This window comes from Schistocerca piceifrons, chromosome 4 (assembly GCF_021461385.2).
Source record: "Schistocerca piceifrons isolate TAMUIC-IGC-003096 chromosome 4, iqSchPice1.1, whole genome shotgun sequence".
NCBI lineage: Eukaryota > Metazoa > Arthropoda > Insecta > Orthoptera > Acrididae > Schistocerca > Schistocerca piceifrons.
The window spans coordinates 146,616,705-146,638,177 of NC_060141.1; the positions used below are offsets into that span (position 1 = coordinate 146,616,705).

A 21,473-nucleotide genomic window follows, 5' to 3' on the forward strand; every position below is an offset into this window, starting at 1 on the left:
TTTTAACTACTCTTGAGATGGGAAAATTCAGGTAAATAAATTGTGTGACAGAGAATAATTTTATACTACTGGTGCATGAGGGTATGCATGTGTGCACTTTTTATATCCTAAACAACTTTCACATAATGCACAGCACCCTGTACTATATGTTGTATGAGTGTTTAGTTAATTATGTTATCATTTGATCTGTCAAAAGCAGTTATTTTTTCATGAATGTTGCCATTGCTGTAGTTTTATCCTGTCATACAAATGAAATAAGCTTGTCACTCAGCATGGCCACTGATAAATCAAAAATAATTCTTCCAGTCCTTTTTCTCACAGGTGGTTATTATAATTGCAGGATCACACTATAACTGCCAGTGGTGAAGGTGGTTGTCCATTTGTGCACTTTGATCATGATCGTCTACGGTCTTGCCTTTCACAAAAAGTAACCTCAAATCCTCAAGTGTTTGAAGAGATCCTGTCTTTGTCAAGTGAATTTCCTACAGTGGCCTGTATTAAACATTTGACAGTATCTCATCTAGGTAACAGTGTGCTCTCTCCACATTTTTCAACTCCTGTACAGTACTATGGCTGTGCTCTCAAGGCTTTGAAGTCCAAGGATAACATGAACAGTATGCTGCAGTAACCAAGTAATGCTGTGGAGACTGACATTTGAATTTCAATGTATTGTGGCTGTTTGCAATAAAAAGTATCTATTCCTTTCAGACAGACATACTGTGACAGAACAGTGTGGAGCCCAACTTGTAAAATGAAAATAATATATTGGATTTTAACAATAATGTTGTCATGTGTTTATATCATCAGACCTTGTCTTTTGGCTGTAAGTATGCCAGTATTTAATCATTGCAACTGGTCTATTAAGCCTGAAATCTGTCACTGTTCCTATTACTGTCAAACACTGAAAAGACATAATAGGTTCAAGGCAGTAAGGAATGTTAGTAATAAGAAACTTCCTGGCAGATTAAAACCATGCACTGGACCAAGACTTTTCCTGCAAAAGGTAAAGATCTTAAGTTTCAATCTCAGTCCCGCACACAGCTTTAATCTGCTATCAAGGAGTTTTATGTCAGTGCATACTCTTCCGCAGAGCGAAAAATTATCCTGGAATATTAGCAATAGTTTGTAAAGCTTTTTGGTATAAACTGTTGTAGAGAGGAATAATCAGTGCTTGTTTATTGATTAAATAATTGATGCATGCTGTAATATTACTATAAACTTTATAATACATCAATTTTTGTCCAAAGTGTTATATAAAGTTAGGAGATAGTACTTATCTTAAAGAGGTGAAATTTTTAGTACTACTGATACATACACATAATAGTACACACAACTATTATAGCTTTTGGAACTATTAGTTGTTTCTTTGGGGAGAAAAGATGAGATGTTGAGGAATCTTAAAAAGGAAGGGGAAAGACTTAGACCCAAGGATGAGAGGGACTCGCCTGTTGTGAGGACAAGGAGAGACTAAGATGAAGGGGAAGACTCCAGAGATAATCAGAACTACACAATAGTACTCTGATAATCATTTTGTCAATTTCAGCCCACAGATGATGACAGAGTGAGAACTAAAGATGAATGAAGAGGAAGAGAAATGAAATTATTAGTGCAGTTAAGAACTGGGAGGGGAAAAAAGATTGAGGAAAAACTAATGGGAAAAGGGGAAAGCAGGGGGGGGGGGGGGGGGGGGAGGGAGAGAGGGAGAGAAAGAGAGAGAGAGAGAGAGAGAGAGAAAATGAATGAAGATGAAAAGTAAATGCAGTAACTAAAATAATTAAGACATGTTACATATATTCATTGTTGTTGTGGTTTACAGTCCGAAGACAGGTTTCATGCAGCTCTATATTCTGCAGTTCCAATCATCTCTTCTAAGCTATTGCAACTTGCATTTACTTGAAGTTGCTTCCTGTAGTCAGACCTTAGTCTCCTTCTTAAGGTGTTCCATTGGATATTGTATGATTTATTGCAGTTTCTTCATTACCTTTTTATATTCATGACTGTGACCTCTTGAAGGCGTGCCGGACTTCTCCTCCCAATGAGCTGCAATGCTATTCCTGTTAAGAAACTCAGTTCCCCCATTGTAACTTTTTTTAAAAAATAGCATGTCCTTTCATGTTAATAAACTGCATATTGACATTAAACATGAACATCACAAACTGACCACAGCTTCTGTCAATCAGAACATCCAAACACGGATTCTCAACATAGAATACAATGAATCTTAAAAGAACACTTGTCTCTTTACACCAGAAAATAACTATTGTCAAAATTATTTTTGCACGTCACATGAGAACTTGTACGACCCTTCAAAGCATGTTGGCGATCCCCAGAACATCTATATTCATGCTCAAGTCTGTATAAGGGGAATCGAAAAGTTTCATTTGAAGGCCACACAGTCCAGAATCAGTATGCCAATCAGGCAAAATCGCCATGAGCATTGAGGCAATTATCCTACCATTGCACCAGGGTGAAGACACCCGCTGGTAAAACATTATCTCCTCTGCAGAAAGAAGTCTGTAACTGCCTTTTGCACATCCTCATCTGACAGGAGTTGTTGATCCTTGAAGGCCTTTCTCAGGGGACGGAAAGTGTGATAATTGCACAGCGAGAGATCAGGACTATAGGGTAGGGACTCGAGTGTCTCCCATTTGAGTTGGAGTAACCTCTACGGTATGACATTTGTGATATGGGTATGTGCATTATCATGAAGCAGCAGCACCCCTTGTCCGCAATGGTGGTTTTCGACAGACATGCTGCCCCATACACATTCTTCATTCTCCAATGGATGTCTGCCAGTGTTTGTCCTTCGGCAGCCAAAAATAGAATAACAGCTGCTTGGCCTTGCATGGCCACATTTAGTAATAATATCATTGTAGTTCATATTTCTGCATTTCCGTCATGCACTTCGGAAGGATACAGATGTTGCACTAATCCATTGCTTACATGTTGATGCTTATATGCCAACATTGGAGTCATGATATTTTGCATATATGCTGCAGAAACACCCTCAAATGAAAACTTTTTGTTCACTTTCCCCTAGCAATATTCCTTCAGTGATTGTCCCATCTTGAAGATGTGCATCATACCTTTTCATGACTCACCATATGCAATAAAATAACAATTTATTAGTTATCTGCTCTACCTTTCTGACCTCCAGCATTCTTCAGTAGCACGAAATTTCAGAAGATTCTATTATTTTCTCGTCTGTACTATTTGTTATCCACATTTCACATCCATACAACACCCCTCATAAATACTTTCAGAAAGTGGACCCTAACACTTACATTTATATTTGATGTTAGCATATTTCTATTTCCAGAACAGCCTTTCTTGCTGTTTCCAGTCTGCATTTGGGCCATTATCAATTAATATGTCACCTAAACAGCTAAACTCATTTGCTACTTTTAGTCTCCTGCTTCTTAATCTAATTCCCTGAACATCGTCAGATTTAATTAGACTACACTGTATTACACGTTAAAGAAATTCTTTAAATTATATATATAAATTTTTTTAAGCTTCTAAAAAAACTTTAGGCAACAGCACTAACTATTGGCAACCCTTCATTCAATGGTTATGCACAACTAGTTTTACAATATTGTAATTGCATCTTCAGGTGAAAAATCTACAAAAACAAAACATGGATTAGGAACAAATTGATAACAAACCAGGGAGAGAGTGAGTGACATACTCACATAGCTAAGTCTCTGTCTATTGAAGCAGTACTGTCTCCAAATGTTTTTATGGTGGTTGTCTTTAGCACTGCAAATTAAAATGGATATTGAATAATCCAGAAAAAGAAAACTAAGAATTGTTGTAGGCCATGTAACTGAACACTGCAAGTCATGTTTATAGACTTAAAAAAAGGGATATAGTGTTAGAAACCTGAATGAGTATGGGGAAATTAACTCACGCTGCTGAAGTAAAGAAAAGGTGGCTCAGCAGTGCTATGAAACTAGTGAAAACAGGAAAAAGCTACATGTTGTGACTGTGGCCATGCCTGCAGCAGGAAGGTCATGCCAAGACATGAATATGTAGACACAGTAAAGTGTTGGAGAAGCTGATGTTGGGCAATGTGCCATGAGAGCGCAAGTGAGTAGTAGTGGAATACTTCAACAGAGTTCACAGAAGTAGCGAGGAAGTAATATTGATACCTTTTTAAAGCAAAGGTTGAGAGCCCTTACATAAGCAGGAATGTCTTGGCAAAAGGAATAAGCATAAGTAATACAGCAACAAAACCAATGTACATAAAATCATGAAATTGCAGCAGTACTGTACGAAGTATTAAGATAAAAATATTTAACATTATTTTGATGAGACACCAATGATGTCGAAATTACAAAATGGCCATAAAAACAAGGTTGGATAAAAGTATTAACATTTATTCAAAGTTACTAAAAACCCCGATGGGGTTTCGAAGAGAGAGAGATACTGAAAGGGGACAAATAAATGTTCCAATAGTATAAATAATAATTAATGTAAAAAGATAGGCTGGCAAAGAGAATGAATTTGCAAAGACCAGTACACAATAAAAAAGAAAATAGAAGCAAGAAACACAAAAGTTAAAATCACCTGTGATGAGATTATGGTGGGAACACGAGTAGGGGAAGGGAATGGGGGGCATAGGAAATCAGAATATGAAAGGATGGCATGATTAAGTTCCAACTGGCTGTTCAAAGTTGGCCAGGAAACTGTTGTAAGGACTGCAAGGTCTGGACTTGTGGCAAAATGTTAAGGATATGGCCCTTGTTGCCACTAAGTAAAATCTTTAAGTTTGTTGTCAGGTCGGAAACAGTGTGTTCAGTATCATATAAATAGGCGGTAAGAGCAGATTTAGAACTCGACAGACAATATGGAAACTGCATTCTGTTCGTGCAATGTAATGGGGTCTGAACAGTTATTACAAGAAATGGCAGCTAAATCATTTGTTGAAATTGGCACGCACACTATGACAGAATCGCAGGCCAATACCTCTAGGAGTAAAAAATGCTGGGAAAATGCCTTTTTGCTTTAACTGTTTCTCTATTTTTTTTTTTTTTTTTTTTCAGAGATTCTCCCATAATAGGGCATCCTGTGCAAATTTAGTTTTTTGTTTAACTGATTTACTGGTGAAAGAGTTATTTGCTGTTGAATAGGTTTCTTACAGTACATCTCCTTTTTAGGTCTACAAACACAACTGGCAGCATTACACGGCCTACAACCACTAATTCTTTGTTTTCTTTTTATGGATTACTCAGCATCCACTTTAATTGGAAGTGCTAAAGACAAGTGCCATCTGAACAGTGGGAGACTGTAATGTTGCAATGGCCTGATGTTACAGTAACTCTTGAGTGTTTCACTCCCTCTTTTTCTGGTTTAGGTACCCCACATTTTTGTTATTAATTTGCTCCTAACCCATGGTACGTTTTTGTAGGTTCTTTCACCTGAAGGAGATGCAATTACAAAATCATAAAACTAGTCTTGTATAACCCTGGAATAAAGGATTATCAACAACAAATGCAGTTTCCAGAAGCTTTCTCAGATCGTTTTATAAAAGAATTTTTTTAACATCTATCAGCTAAGCTGTGGGTGTCCATACAGTTAAATCACATACACAGTATTACCTTACGCTATTGTGTTGCTGCATAAGTTCGTAGTTTTTTTCCATACATTTAATAAACACAACAGATACACATAACAGAGACTTTAGTTATCAATAATACGAAGGTAAGTCAATTATTATCTGCAGAGTAGTTATAAAATTTTATTGTAATCAAATAGGAAACTTACAAGAACATCATTTTTTGACACAGTCTCCTTGCATTTCAATGCACTTGGTCCATCATTGTACAAGCTTCCTGATGCCCTCATAAAAGAAGGTTCTTGGTTGAGCTCCAAGCCTGAAATGCACCTGCTTCTTTCTTCTTAATGCCCGTTTGAGTGGACCGAACAAGTGATAGTCACAAGGGGCAAGATCAGGACTATATGGAGGATGATCCAGTACTTCAGATTTGAGTTTCTGGAGTGTTTCAGCAGTGTGGGCAGCAGTATGCGGACGGGCATTGTCGTGGAACAACACAACACCCTTTGACAGCAATCCTCTGCGTTTGCTTCGAATTGCAGGCTTTAGCCAGGCAAGAAGCATCTCGCTGTAATGTACACTGTTTATTGTTGTGCCACTTTCCCCATAATGTTCCAGTACTGGACCTTGTGTGTCCCAAAGACCATAAGCATAAGTTTTCCTGCAGACAGTTGGGTCCTGAACTTTTTCTTGCATGGTGAATTTGGATGTTTCCATTCCACACTCTGCCATTTACTCTCTGGGTTGTATTAATGGATCCATGTCACCAGTAATGATCCTGTCTAAGAAGTTGTCCCCTTCATTACCATAGTGAACCAAACTTTTTTTTTGCAGATGTCCAAGCACGTTTGTTTATGCAGCTGTGCGAGTTGTTTTGGGACACATCTTGTACAAACTTTATGAAACCCAAGTCTGTTGTGGATAATTTCGTAGGTTGAACCGTGACTAATTTGTAGGCGATGTGCCATTTAGGTCAATAGTTAATTGTCTGTCTAAGAGAATCATTTTATGTGAATCCTCAATGGTTTCTTCATGTGTGTCAGTAAATGGTCTGGTTCCTTCATCGTGCATAACACTTGTGTGACCATTTCGGAATTTTTCAATCCATTCGTAGACCGTCCATTGTGGCAAAACACTGTTCCTGCACTGTACCGAAAGTCTTTGTTGAATTTCGGCCCGATACACCTTCCGACCACAAAAAACAGGTCACTGAACATTGCTCTTCTTTGGTGCAAATAGACAGCAGAGCAGCCATGATTAACAGTATATCAGCGATAACAAAACTATCCTAGCAGCTTGAAAATTGCAAAGATATAACAACAAATAAACAAAGCATATGTCATCAACGTAAAATGACAATACTACCAAAATGATCAAAAATATAACTAAATTGCGGATAATAATTGACTTACCCTCATATATACTCCTCCACTATTTACAACAGTCTGCCAGTGCTGCAGTAACTTTCAATTCCGATACTGTAGAAATCACTCGTTTGAGACGAAAAACTCATCAAGCCATATGCAGAGTGCATTTTCATCTGGAAAGGAAGTTGCTTAAACGTTGTTCAATAGAGAGTGGAAAAGGTAAAAAGTCTGAGGGTGCGAGATCAGATGAGTAAGGTGGGTGCAGAATGACTCCCCAACAAAGATCCGGCATGGTGATTTTTGTCAGTCTCGCAGAATATGGGCGGATGTCATCGTGGAATTGCGTCACTTTACAAAAGGCAAAATTTGGCAACCAAATGAACCAGCAACCAGCATGTGTGACTGTCCCATACAGAATTAGTGTGGCGTTTGTATGGAGCCAAAACACCCCCTTGGACACTCTGACTTGACAGCCTTCTGTATACTGTCAGGAGATTTCAGTTGTATCTTACCATGACAGTTTACTTCTTATGAACATAACCGGTTTGCACCACACTATAGCAGGTTCAACAAACACTTGCTGTCAACCTGCTTATAACAATCTGTTCTTCCACTTCTTAGGTAGTGAGGAGTTCAAGTTTCCACCACTTGCTTTGCCTTGCAGTCATAATGAACATTCGATGGTTAGGTGGTTAAATAGATCATCTGGATTGGCCTGACACAGCTGCTTGTGTTCAATAGGCTTTTTGAATTAGTGTGAGCAGTTGAGAAAACCAGTGGGTTCTAAATGTCATGAAAGGTTTTGAAAACTGATCCATGACTGAACTTCACTTCTTCTTCTTCCTCCGCCTATCACCATAAATGTGATGCGCTAGACCTTTGACCATCAGGTTGTCCACTTCTCTTACAATTCCACATTCTTGACTTCAGTCTTCATCATTCAGACATGTTTGACCAAGGCATCTGAACCACATAATTAGAGTGTCATTGGATAGTGAACTGATGCCATACAATTCATCAATTTAGCATCAACTGTTGCAGTGTTGTTCACCTTCACATACAGGAAACTAATAATCAATTACTACATGATACTCATTTTCAATAATCCATAGCACTGTTTTGTGTTGGCTAATCTGTGTGCTATGGTACAGTGGTGTGGAAATTTCAGTGTGTGCTAGGGCTGCAGCTGTGTGCCTGCAAACGAACAAAAAATTAATGATGAAACATTGTTTTTCTAAGAGGTATTTAAAACTTTACAACTACCTTTTGTAACTGCCATAAAATGTTTCATTTAGTAAGCCCATTTTAAAAAATCTGTCTAATGTTCACATTTCTTTTACATAATAACTGCATGGAATTGGTTCTGCATGGCTGTTATTGAGCATAGCCTCAGAGGGGATTAAACGATAAAGGTTTGGGACACAAAGTTCACTTCACAGAATCAGTAAATTTTAACCCACATTTTTTCTCGCTATGAATACCACTTATTCTGTGCTGACTGTAGAATGAGTAAAAAGAAAGAAGTGCCTACATATTCCAAAAATGGAATTAAGCCAGGTCTTTCAAGTTAATTCTTATAGTGTTGAATAGCTGTTACAGTACTGCACCACAATAATGGATCAGGAAACACTCGTGCTTACAGTACTAAAAATTTACAGGCTGCCAGCAGAGAGTTTCTTAAGCTTCACAGAGTTGCAAGTGACAATTTTAATAAAGTTATGCAGATTTAACTCGAGAATCATTTTTTGTGGAAACTTTAATGTTGATTTCTTGTCGGATGGTACTGATGGAGGACACCACTTGATGCTGGTTATGTCTAGTTATGTATAATTTGCTGTAGTGAAATTGTACAATGGCCATATGCTGTTTGCAGACCCAAAAGCTGCAGTGAAACCAATAGTCAATGGTTTATCTGACTACAGGGGTCAAATGTTAATAATACAATATACTGACCATTTAAGTGCAGATCATAGAAGAAAAGTATCGTATAACAGAATCACCATCACAGGCTTGATCACAGCGTCTAAACAGAAATTATAATAAAAGTAAAGTGACACTGCATTTTTGGATGGATTACATTTTAAGATAAAAACTTTCTGGAATTCTAATAAATAATAATTTTGTGTGATTCTTCAGTTTCTCCCAGTGTATTTGTTGATCAAACAATCCACGGGTGTACTAACGGTTCATAGTATCCAACAGGCACAATATTTTGGTGATCAAACATTTTGTCATTGTCTGGTGCTCTGATGAACTGAGCTCCTGAGGATGTGTGGCCGACTAATATCCCCTGCCTCCATGAGCCGGTCCGTCTGCGGTCTGTGCCCACTCATCGGTGTTCGCAGATATGTTAGTGTTCATGATGGCTTTGATGTAAGTTCTCTCTCTGCCCTGATCGCCAGATCGTTTTGTTTGCTGAGAGTCTTCTTAGTTAAACTCAGTGCTGGTTCCCAAGCCTTTCTAAGTTTATAGCCACAATCTTGGTTGCTGAGATCGTTCCTGGTACGAATTTCTGTGGCCTCTCAAATGATACTGTCCCAGTATTTGGAAGTCTGTGCCAAGTTCCTGGTAAACTCGTACTCCTTTGCATGATTCTCAAACAAATAGTGTGACTAGGGCCTCCCATCAGGTAGACCGTTCGCCGGGTGCAAGTCTTTCAATTTGACGCCACTTCGGCGACTTGTGTGTCAATGGGGATGAAATGATGATGATTAGGACAACACAACAGCAAGTCCCTGAGCGGAGAAAATGTCCGACCCAGCCGGATATTGAACCCGGGCCCTTAGGATTGACATTCTGTCGCTCTGACCACTCAGCTACCGGGGGCGGACAGACAAATAGTGTTCTGCGACCACTGATTTGGTGGTATACCTCAGTCAAGTGTGCCTCTGGTGTTCTCAGCAATGATCTTAGAAGGTGTGCACTGTCTGTCCAATATATGTCTTCCCACATTGACATGGAATCTGCTACATGCCGGTCTTCCTCAAACTGAGATTGTCTTTGACACTTCCCAATAATGTTTTATTGGGGAGACAAAAGATGGATTTGACTGATGCTTCTTCAATATTCGTCTGATTTTTCCTGATAGTGCCCCAATGTATGGTGTAAAGGCAGTGGCTGCCTCTTCCTTTGTGGCTTCCTCCCCCTCCACAGATTGATTATACTGTTGTGTGGGGCGGAAAACATGCCTAATCTGCCATTCTGGATACCCGTTTTTATTTTATTTTTCATTTCATTTTATTATTATTGTTATTAATTTAGTACAATTCTGAGGTGTTCCAGCTCCCGGACAAACTCTGTGCATCTGAAATGGTGTGTACCCTTTGTACTAAAGTTCATCTGTGGAGGGTGGTGACAGCTCTCTGCATGCAAATACAAGTCAGTGTGCATTTTCTTCCAATACACAGCATGGCCCAGGGTGTCATCAGCTCTTCTCTTGACCATGATGTCCGGGAATGGAGATTTTCCTTCTGCTTCAGTCTCCATATTGAATTTGAGGTTGGGATGTATGGAGTTCAAATGTGTAGGGAATTCAAGGAGTTTGTCCATTCCATGGGGCCAGATGACAAATGTCTCATCCACATAACAGAAAAAAAAACACGTGGGTTTCCATTTGGATGATGCCAGGGCTTCCTCCTCAAAGTACTCCATATACAAATTATCAGCCACAGACGAGAGAGGGCTGTCCTTTGCGACCTCTTCTGTTTGTTTGTAGTATTCTCCATTAAATGGAAAGTACCTGGAGTTCAGGACATGCCTGAGAAGTTCAGTGGTCTTCTCATCAAATTTCTAACCAATAAGCTCTAGTGACTCCCATAGAGGTACCATGGTGATTAATGAAACAGTGTTAAAACTCACCAGGACATCTGAGTCTTTCACCCCGAAGTTGGCAAGGCATTTTACAAAATCCACAGAACTGTGAATAATATGTGTACAATTACCTACGTAGGGCTTAGTATTTCCATTGGGTATTTTGCCAGCAAATATTTAGGTGCCCAAATGTTGCTGACAATGGGGCACACTAGCACCCCATCTTTGTGAACTACAGGGAGTCTATAAAGTCTTGGCAGTAACAGTTTCTTGGCAGCATCGTGTGGTAAATCCACATCCTGAAGAAGAGGCCTAGTCTTGTTCTCCATCTTCTTTGTGGGGTCAGTGTTGATCTTCCTGTAGGCGTCATCTAGCAGGCTCTGCATCTTCTTAAGGTAGTCTTTGTGGGAAAGACAGTAGTGTTGCCTTTGTCAGCAGATGATAAGACAACAATCTCACGGCACTCTCTCAGGTCCTGAATCACCTCCCATTCTCTGCTGGTAATGTTTGACTTTGTAGGCTTAGTTCTCATCAGAGGACAACAGATTTCACAATGTACTTCTTCCACTGCTTCAGGCGGCAGTCGCACCGCAAATAATTCAACAGCACGATGTCTGCAACTAGTGTGTACTTAGGGGTGGAAGCAAAGTTAAGTCCCTTCTCCAGAATCAAAACCCCATCATCACTCCACTCCGTGTCAGTCAGATTGATGACCATCTTGCATGGGGCCTCCAGTAATGATATTTCTGATATTTGATATCCTGTGGCCTTTCTATGGGCGGAATGGGCTGCCACCCAGGTAAAACCATCAATCCAGTCCAATCCAATCCAATCCCAGGTCTAGGAATTAAAATGATTGGCCAGTTGTAAATGTAGTGTAAATAACTCCTGGGAATTGTACTCAAGGGTTCGGTGGGTAAAGTACTCTCTCTCACCTACCAATGAAAGGCTGGCTCGCTTCTTAATTCTCCTGGCTGTTCCAGAATCGATGTGATGCTTGACCTTAGCAAAGTTTGGCAGAACACGCTCGACATCACGTCACACAATACAACTTTACGGGAAGGAGATGTATCGCAGCATGAAGAAATTCGACAAGCTGCACCACCGAAGATGCTGATTGCGGAGTGCTCATGCTGAAGAGTTGCGCACTATTGTCAGAAACATTAGGGCACCTTCATATTTGCTGAAAAAATACCTGACGCAAATACTAAGCCTCTATGTGAGCAAATGCCTCGACCGCTTCAGGGTGAAAGACTCAGATATCCTGCTGGGTTTCATGTCATTTTGTTAATCACCAGGGTACCTCTACGAGAGTCACTAGAGCTTATTCGTCAGAAATTCGACGAGAAGACCATCGACCTTTTCAGGCGTGTGCTGACCTCCACAAATTTTCTGTTTAATGGAGAACACTACGAACAGATAGAAGGAGTTGCAAAGGGCAGCCCACTCTCACCTGTGGTCATGAATTTGTATAAGAATACTTCGAGGAGGAAACACTGACATCATCCAAATGGAAACCCAAGGGTTTTGTGTGTGGTTTTTTTTTTTTTTTTGCCCCATTATGTGGCTGACACGTTTGTCATTTGGTTCCATGGATTGGACAAACTCTTTGACTTCCTTACACAGTTGAGCTCCATACATCCCAACATCAGAGATGTTGGAGACTGAAGCAGAAGGAAGATTACGTTTCCTAGACGTAATGGTCAAGAGAAGAGCTGATGACACAGTCAGCCACAGTGTATATCTGAAGAAAACAAACATTGATGTGTATTTGCATTCAGAGAGCTGCCATCACCGTTCACAGAGGAATGGGCTACTAAAAACAGTAGTACACAGGGCGAATATCATTTCAAATGCAGAGAGTGTGGCCCAGGAACTGGAACGCCTTAGAACTGTGTTCTGAACAAATGGGTACTCAGAATGGCAGATTATGCACGCTGTCCACCCCACCACAACAGCACAATCTGAGGAAACGGAAGAAGCCATGGAGGGAGAGGCAGCCCGTACCTTTATATCGCGCACTGGCACACTATCAGGAAACATTGGGCACATATTGAAGAAGCACTGAGTAAAAACTGTCTTTTGCCCGCCCAGTAAAACATGAGCATTACTGGGGAGTGTCAAAGGTGATATCGGTTTGCAAAAGAGCAGCATATACCAGATTCCATGTCAATGTGGGAAGACATATATTGAACAGACAGGGCACACCGCCAAAGATCGTTGCCTAGACACCAGATTCACAATCAACTGATGTATCCCAACAAGTCAGCGGTCGCTGAGTGCTGTTTGTCTGAGAATCATGCAATGGAGTATGAATGTACCAGTATCTTGGCACAGACTTCCAAATACTGGGACAGCATCATTAGACAGGCCATAGGAATTCATACCAGGAATGATCTCATCAACCGAGATTGTGGCTATAATCTTAGCAAGGCTTGGGAACCAGCACCGAGTTTAATTAAGAAAACTATAAGCAAACAAAACAATCTGGCGACCATGGCAGAGAGAGAACTTACATCAAAGCCATCACAGTCGCCGATGCTAGTGTCACTGTGATTGCCGGCCTCAGGTGAGCACCACAGATGGAGCAGCTTGTGGGGGCATGGGATATTAGTTGGCTGCACATCCTCAGCTCAGTTTGTCAGCACATCTGATGACGGCCACTTGTTTGATCACGGAAATATTTTGCCCATTGGACACTAGGAACCGGCAGTACACCTGTGGGCTGTTGGATCAATAATTCTGCATAAAAATAACTTTCTAATTACACAGTTTCTAGGAAAAAAATCCTAGATCATATTAATACGGATAGGAATGCTGTTTTTCAAATGATGTGTCAATTTTAAAACAAACTGTTACTAACAGGGTCAAATTTTTGAAGTGTGTGTGGTTTTTATGAATAGTACATTTTGAATATTTCTTTAATAATATATTTCTATTTACATATTTATCAGCTGCCCGTAACCTATACATGGAATAATAATGTTTTGAAAAATACGGCCCAGATAGGAATTTGTAGATTTTACTTACATATGTATGGTATATGTATTGGATTTGTAAAAGATTAAAGTATTTGTGATAGGAATTCTGAGGGTGAGTTGTAGGCAAGGATTTAAACTCCATCACTGTCAGTATAGTAATATTCCCCATTCTGTTGTCAAAAAAGCAAAACATATGCCCTATGCTCATAAAATGAAACACTTGAAGAATAATGCATAAACAATTTGTAAAATTGTTGAACAAGAAACAAACAAAAATAGTAATCCAAATGAAATTGAACCCCCAGAAATTAGCTCTGAAAGAAATGGTGATACTTTCAAATCATTGGCCATGAAATTCAGGGATTATTTGCTCCCAGTGACAGTAATCATCAGATCCTCTAATAAACAACAAAATACAGATTGTATTATGTGTGCTTGTGCAGGCACTGAATATGATACTGACAGACATTGGTTTGAAAAACGGAAAGGGAATTACAGAATTCATTAGATCACTAAAAAGTAATAATTCTAGTGGCTATGGTGGTGTTTCTAGGAGCATATTAAATTTTCTGCTGACTTGAGGGGAACTATCATTGTACTCAATTTATAAATCAGGGCATATTTATTGATAGACTTAAGACATGCTATAGTAACAACTACCTATAAAACTGCAGGTAAAATGTCACTTCTCATTACAGATCTATTTAACTTCTTGCAGTATTTTCAAAATGGTTTGAGAATCTGCTCTATGATAGAATATTGATGCATTTATTTGAGCAAGACTTGTTAACTTCTTTTCAGTTTGACCTTTGTAAAGGATTCTCCACAAAAAAAAAAAAAAAAAAAATCAATATGTGACCTCAGAAACAAAGTCCTGACGGAGGTATACAAGAGAAATTATCCTACTGGTCCATTTTGCGACCTTGCCAAAGGCTTTAACTGTCTGGATCATAAAATTTTATTTGACAAACTAAACTGTTGTGACATTGGCATTTCTCTTGCATTGATGGAGTATTACCTTCATAAGATACAGAGGATTTTATTGACAGACTGTGCTGCAGCCATGAAATAGTACATAACATGTGGGGTCCCACAATGATAAGTAATGGGCTCTCTCTTGGTCTTAACCTATACAAGTGATCTTACAATGACTTTTTAAAGAGTGGTTCATAAATTACAATCTTTGCTGATGATACAAGCATGCTAATCAATGATCCAAACTTAATATTACCAGGCACAGCTCAGATTATAGCTAAAAATGCTACAACTGAATCACAGCAATCATTTAACATCTTAATTTTACAAAGGCTTGTTAGCACCAGAAATAGACATTGTCATAGACTAAATGAAAAGTCCTGTGTGAAATTTCTTGAAGCACAGTTGGGTTAAAAGTTAAAATAAAGTCAACAGATAGATTGACTGTAAAGCTACATGACAAGTAGAAGTGTGCTGTGAAGTCACCTCTTTTGTTACAAGTGTGGGTAATTATTTTATCTGAAAAAAGCAATGTAATCAGATAAATATTAAGTTGTAAATAGGAGATAAGAAACAACCCTTTAGTTCAATTGAGGAGACAGCAGCTTTTTGTAAAGCAGTAGCTTGCTTTCTAATTACGTGATTAAATGTACCTGGGGTAAGCATGAATAATGTTCAGGGGTATATTGATAGTTTCTTCTTAATATTATATATTGTTTGCTTGACTCTTGTTAATGTATGCATTGGCTCATTTTGTATACCTGAAGTTTCTCCTTGATGGGCTCTCTCTCTCTCTCTCTCTCTCTCTCTCTCTCTCTCTCTCTCTCTCTCTCTCTCTCTCTCTCCCCCCCCCCCCCGCCCCCCCCCCCCCCAGTATCCTGCTTTTCACAAATGAGTATAAAAGTGTTGTTTCTGCAGTATCTATTACTGTTTCCACTATTTATGCAATAACTATGCTAAGATGTATAGGACCTCCTATGAAATGTGTGTCTTAATTAACATAATGTAAAATATGAAGAATATTTGGCTAGATATAAGATGGTGTCTAAATTAGAGTCAATATTGTTAATTCTCTTGAGCACACACAATTTTGTTATATTTGCACTTTCTTTAAATCATTTACCTGTATCCAGAATGAAATTTTCACTCTGCAGTGGAATTTCATTTACCTGTTCTTTGTAATGTTTGTCATTTGTCTCTTACTGCTACTTCTCAAAGATGAAATTGAAGCTGTGGAATGGATTGAACGTGTGACAGAAATAAGATTGGCGTTGTCAGCATTGGCCATGTCTGGAAGGATGAATTTAGTGTGCAAGTCTGTCCTCAAGAAGCAACCTTCCTCATCCTCCTAAGTTTTGACATTCTTAAACAGCATTTGATGTATGACCTCATACACATTATCACAGTGATATTGCTTGATAAGCAAGACTTCAGCTCAATAAATCCATATGTTCGTAAACAAGTGTTACTGATAACTGAGCTGTTGAATGGCAATGATTATGAACACACTACTACTGCTACCACTACCTCACCAGAGAAGATACCCATATGCTGTCAAGCAATGTCCTATTGAGAGGCAAGTTATAACTGCTTCAGCTTCCCCCAGTGACTGAAAGGAGCCATATGGCAGTTGTGTTGTACAAAACTGGAACAGCTGTTGTCTGTGCATCTTAATGTGTTTAGTGGCTTGGGTTGTCTTGAACAGTTGTGTGTGATAACCACTTCATAATCCCATATAAGACACTGGAACTTCACTGAATCTGGAAGGCTTAAAACAGTATCACTCAGAAACATAAGTTACTTCACTTTCTATTACAGGCCAATGTCACACTTATTTACACTGATCACTAATTTTGTTGCTAAGTAACTTCAGATCTAATGACTGTAGTAAATGATGATTCAGTGATAATTGTGGTTTTCTCCTGTTGATAGTGTGTGAAGGATTAAAAACACAGTAAGAGTCAGTGTCAAAGTACTTTCAGAGTAGCTGTTTTGTTTAATGGGTAACACAAACTGAGATTACTTATTTTATGTTGTCTCTCTTTTGAACAATTTAGACCATGCTGAGTCCAGTTTGTAAATGGAGTTATTTATTGCATTTCTGGCGGTTGTGGAGTGCTTTACTGTACATACTGAATACTATGCCTGTAACCTTGACTATGTAAAACTTCGACAAGACACAACCAGATCAGTCAGTGATATGTTTGTTTTTTTATTTTTTTATTTATTTTTTATTTATTTACTCCAACTGTTAATGAACTATACTTCTATAATCAGGAAGTGTGATTGCTATGCAACAATCTGTTGGTTAGGGGGAAATTCTATAGTTGTCCTATGGGACATGACTAAGCTGCCTTGTGTCACTCAGCATACCTTAAATGTGGCTGTGTTATCAGATTGCTCATGACCTGGTCAACCACAATTCATTTGCACTTCCTTTTACTTTGTTTCTTGAAGTAGAATTTGCCACTGCAACACTTCTGGAACTGCACTCAAGATGACAGACTTACCTTGCCCAGCTAAATAAAAGAAAAAAATGAGTGCTATCACAGGAATTTTCTCTGTAATGAAATATGTTCTTGCAGTCTTGAATAGTGATGTCTTTCCTGCTATAGTTCCAGGTTTACTGCTCAGTATCTCTTGCAATGAAAATAAATGTAGGCAAGTGAATGACATTATAGATGCACATTATTTTTACTGAATAATGTTTTTTTTTTTCACTTCATTGTCTGCTTGATAGTAAACTTTTAAGTTTTGATCTCTAAATTTGTACGCTTGCCATACTTGATTACTTGCCCAAATACATTAATGATTAGTTATAACAGTGCTGGGACATGAAATTAATCTTTCTCTAAAAATTTATTAATGAGGTAGTAACTGCTATCAAGAGCAAGAAATATGTTACAGGCATAATCCTTGATCTTGAAAAGGCATTTGACTCTGTCATTATATCAATACTCTTAAAGAAATTATGTAACAGGGCATCCAAAGGCATTGTTCATGGTCAAATAACAACTTATCTAACTAAGGGAAGCCAATTTGTACTATTAAAATTGGCAAGTGGCATGCACAGATCTAACTTTACTGATATGAAATATGGATTACCCTAGAGCTTGCAACTGGGACTCCTCCTTTTCTTGATTTATGTGAATGACCAAAGTTGAAGGTAATTTTGTGTGCTGATTATACTTCTATTACAAGCAAGCATAAAGCTCATGAGCTGTTACAAATATTGGGCAACTCTATTACAAATGAAATAGTTCTGTACTTCAGTGAAACATTCCTCAGTATCAGCACCAAGAAAACAGCAGTACTTGATTTTAACTCCAGAAGGCAGGCAGCTATTGAAATAAAATTGTGCTTTACCGTTAAAGAGAACTATGTAAAACTCCTGGAAATAACATTACACGATACATTTCAGTCAGGTATGCATGTTCACTGTTTGACAAGCAAACTGTCTTGAATACATACTAAGGAAACAAAAGTCATGAATACCTCCTAATATTGTGGTGGACATCCTTTCACCCAGCATAGTGCACCAACTCTATGGGCCATAGACTTGACAAGTTGTTGGAAGTCCCATGCAGAAATATTCAGCCAAGCTGCCTCTACAGAGTGTTACAAAAAGGTACGGCCAAACTTTCAGGAAACATTCCTCACACACAAATAAAGAAAAGATGTTATGTGGACATGTGTCCGGGAACACTTAATTTCCATGTTAGAGCTAATTTTAGTTTCGTCAGTATGTACTGTACTTCCTCGATTCACCACCAGTTGGCCCAATTGAAGGAAGGTAATGTTGACTTCGGTGCTTGTATTGACATGCGACTCATTGCTCTACAGATTTTCTGTGAACGTTTGGGCAGGCATAGTTGGTGATCTCTTGATTGGGCCCCATGTTCTTCCATCTACGCTCAATGGAGCACGTTATCATGATTTCATACGGGATACTCTACCTGTGCTGCTAGAACATGTGCCTTTACCAGTATGACACAACATGTGGTTCATGCACGATGGAGCTCCTGCACATTTCAGTTTAAGTGTTGGTACGCTTCTCAACAACAGATTCGGTGACTGATGGTTTGGTAGAGGCGGACCAATTCCATGGCCTCCACACTCTCCTGACCTCAACCTTCTTGACTCTCATTTATGGGGGCATTTGAAAGCTCTTGTCTACGCAACCCTGGTACCAAATGTAGAGACTCTTTGTGCTCGTATTGTGAACGGCTGTGATACAATACGCCATTCTCAATGGCTGCATCAGTGCATCAGGGATTCCATGCGACGGAGGGTGGGTGCACGTATCTTCGCTAACAGAGGACATTTTGAACATGTCCTGTAACAAAGTGTTTGAAGTCACGCTGGTACGTTCTGTTGCTGTGTGTTTCCATTCCATGATTAATGTGATTTGAAGAGAAGTAATAAAATGAGCTCTAACATGGAAAGTAAGTGTTTCCAGACACATGTCCACATAACACATTTTCTTTCTTTGTGTGTGAGGAATGTTTCCTGAAAGTTTGGCCGTACCTTTTTGTAACACCCTGTAGAGCTATCCATAATTTCGCAGGTGTTGCTGGAGTATGATTTTGTGCACAAACTGGCCTCTTGATTATGTCCCATAAATGTTTGATGGGATTCAAGTCAGATAGTCTGGGTGGCCATATCATTCACTTGAATTGTCCAGAATGTTCTTCAAACCAATCACAAACAACTGTGGCCCAGTGAGATGGTGCATTATCATCCATAAAAATTCCATCATTGTTTGGGAACATGAAGCCCATGAGTGGCTGCAAATGGTCTCCAAGTAGCCGAACATAACAATTTCCAGTCAATGATGGGTTCAGTTCGACCAGAGGATCCAGTGCATTCGATTAGAAACCCATCATCAGCCCGCTAGTGCCTTGTTGACAATTTGGGTCCATGGCTTCGTGGGGTATGCACCACACTAAAATCCTACTATCAATTCTTACCAACTGAAATCTGGACTCATCTGACTAGACCACAGTCATCTTGTGTCCAGCTGATACGCTCAGAAGGCCAGGTGACATGCTGCAGGCGATGTGCTGTTACCAAAGGCACTTGTATTAGTCTGCTGCCGTAGCTCATTAACGCCAAATTTTGCCACACTGTCCTAATGGATATGTTTGTCGTATGTCCCATATTGATTTCTGCCATTATTTCATGCAATGTTGCTTGTCTGTTAGCACTGATGACTATGCAGCCACAGCTGCTCTTGGTCATTAAGTGATGGGATCAGTAACTGCATTGGCTGTGGTGAGAGGTAATGCCTGAAATTTGGTATTCTCAGCACACTCTTGACATTGTGGATCTCAGAATATTGAATTACCTAACGATTTCCAAAATGGAATGTCCCATGTGTCTGGCTCCAACTACCATTCCACGTCCATAGTCTGTTAATTCCTGTCGTGTGGCCATAATCACTTCAGAAGCCTTTTGACATGAATCATCTGAGTACAAATAACACCTCTGCTGATTTGCTGCCCTTTTATAACTTGTGTACACAATACTATCGCCATCACATTTCACTATCCCATGACTTTCGTCATCTCATTGTTTATTTGTAATAAATATTATGCTTAGCAAATACTACAATTATGCCCATGTACTGTGGACTGCTTATCATGTACTGATCCCATGTATAAACTATGGAATAGATGTAGAGGGTGTCACAAGCAAATATTTACAAGCTTTCAAAGTTACAGATACCGTATTTACTCGAATCGAAGCCGCACTCGAATCTAAGATGCACCTGAAAAATGAGACTCGAAATCAAGGGAAAAAAAATTTCCCGAATCTAAGCCGCACCTGAAGTCTGAGACTCGAAATTCAAAGGGAGCGAAAAGTTTTAGACCGCACCTGCAAATCGAAACAAAGTTGGCGCATTGTAACATGAGACACAATTGAGGTCGAATGTATGAAGATACAGCTACAGTAGTTTGGTTTGAGTCGTAAGCTTATAAGTTAAGCTTTACCAGGTAGCCATTGCTATGCGTCAGGCGCTCCGCCCGTATTTATATGGGTACCCTTCCTTTTTCATGTGCTTCGTCTGGTTTGAATCTATTGCTTATCTTGCTTTAATCTGATAAGTGCCATTCTCTTTCTTATAGGTATTTACGTCACTCTACGCTCAAAATGCATTATTGTACTGTGTCATGCATTGTTTGTCGCATTCTGATAATGAGTGTTTACGACCTGTCGCCGTTCGCGTTGTGGCTTGCATTTGTGTGCACTGCTGCGGCTTACAATAAAAAAAAAGAGAGGAATTGTCTCATAAGCATAACAATGGCAAGAGACTGCTATTTGTTGTTACTTACACTGCTACTTTCTTTGATAATGATCAACAAGAACCAAATAATAGCATAACAATGGCAAGAGACTGCTATTTGTTGTTACTTACACTGCTACTTTCTTTGATAATGATCAACAAGAACCAAATAATAGACTTTGTATGATAGAAGATGTTCTGGACACGAGTTTAGCTAAAAATTTTCTCCATTTGAAAATCTTTGCAGAGGCCTCTTTAGTACATTGCATTCTGCACCGAAATTAGATTTATCTTAGATTTAAAAATCTAGTCAGTTGCCATGGTTCATTTCTGACTGTATCACTATCAGCATATGAATAATACGAATATAAACATGGCATGATATGTATATTCTTCCGTGTTTACTGTTGTCTCACTCTAGTTTCGTAGTTTATTAGGCAGACAGGATTTAAATGAGATAGCAGCAAACACGAAAGAATACATGGAAAATGTTTACA

The 21,473-nt window shown here is 39.1% G+C and overlaps 1 protein-coding gene across 7 annotated transcripts in view; it reads left to right on the forward strand.

The window, feature by feature from the left end:
• Positions 1–21,473, forward strand: part of LOC124796349 (DNA primase large subunit-like) — a 189,125-nt gene that overhangs the window by 107,338 nt on the left and 60,314 nt on the right. For 5 of the 7 annotated variants that reach the window (XM_047260496.1, XM_047260492.1, XM_047260493.1 and 2 more), the window contains one exon: positions 341–782. The exons of 1 other annotated variant lie outside the window; for it this stretch is intronic. In XM_047260496.1, coding sequence (XP_047116452.1) covers positions 341–628 — 288 coding nt within the window. In that variant the 3' untranslated portion in view covers positions 629–782. Of the gene's footprint in view, positions 1–321; positions 783–21,473 lie in introns of those variants that run through there. One more of the 7 variants, XM_047260497.1, reaches the window with a different exon arrangement.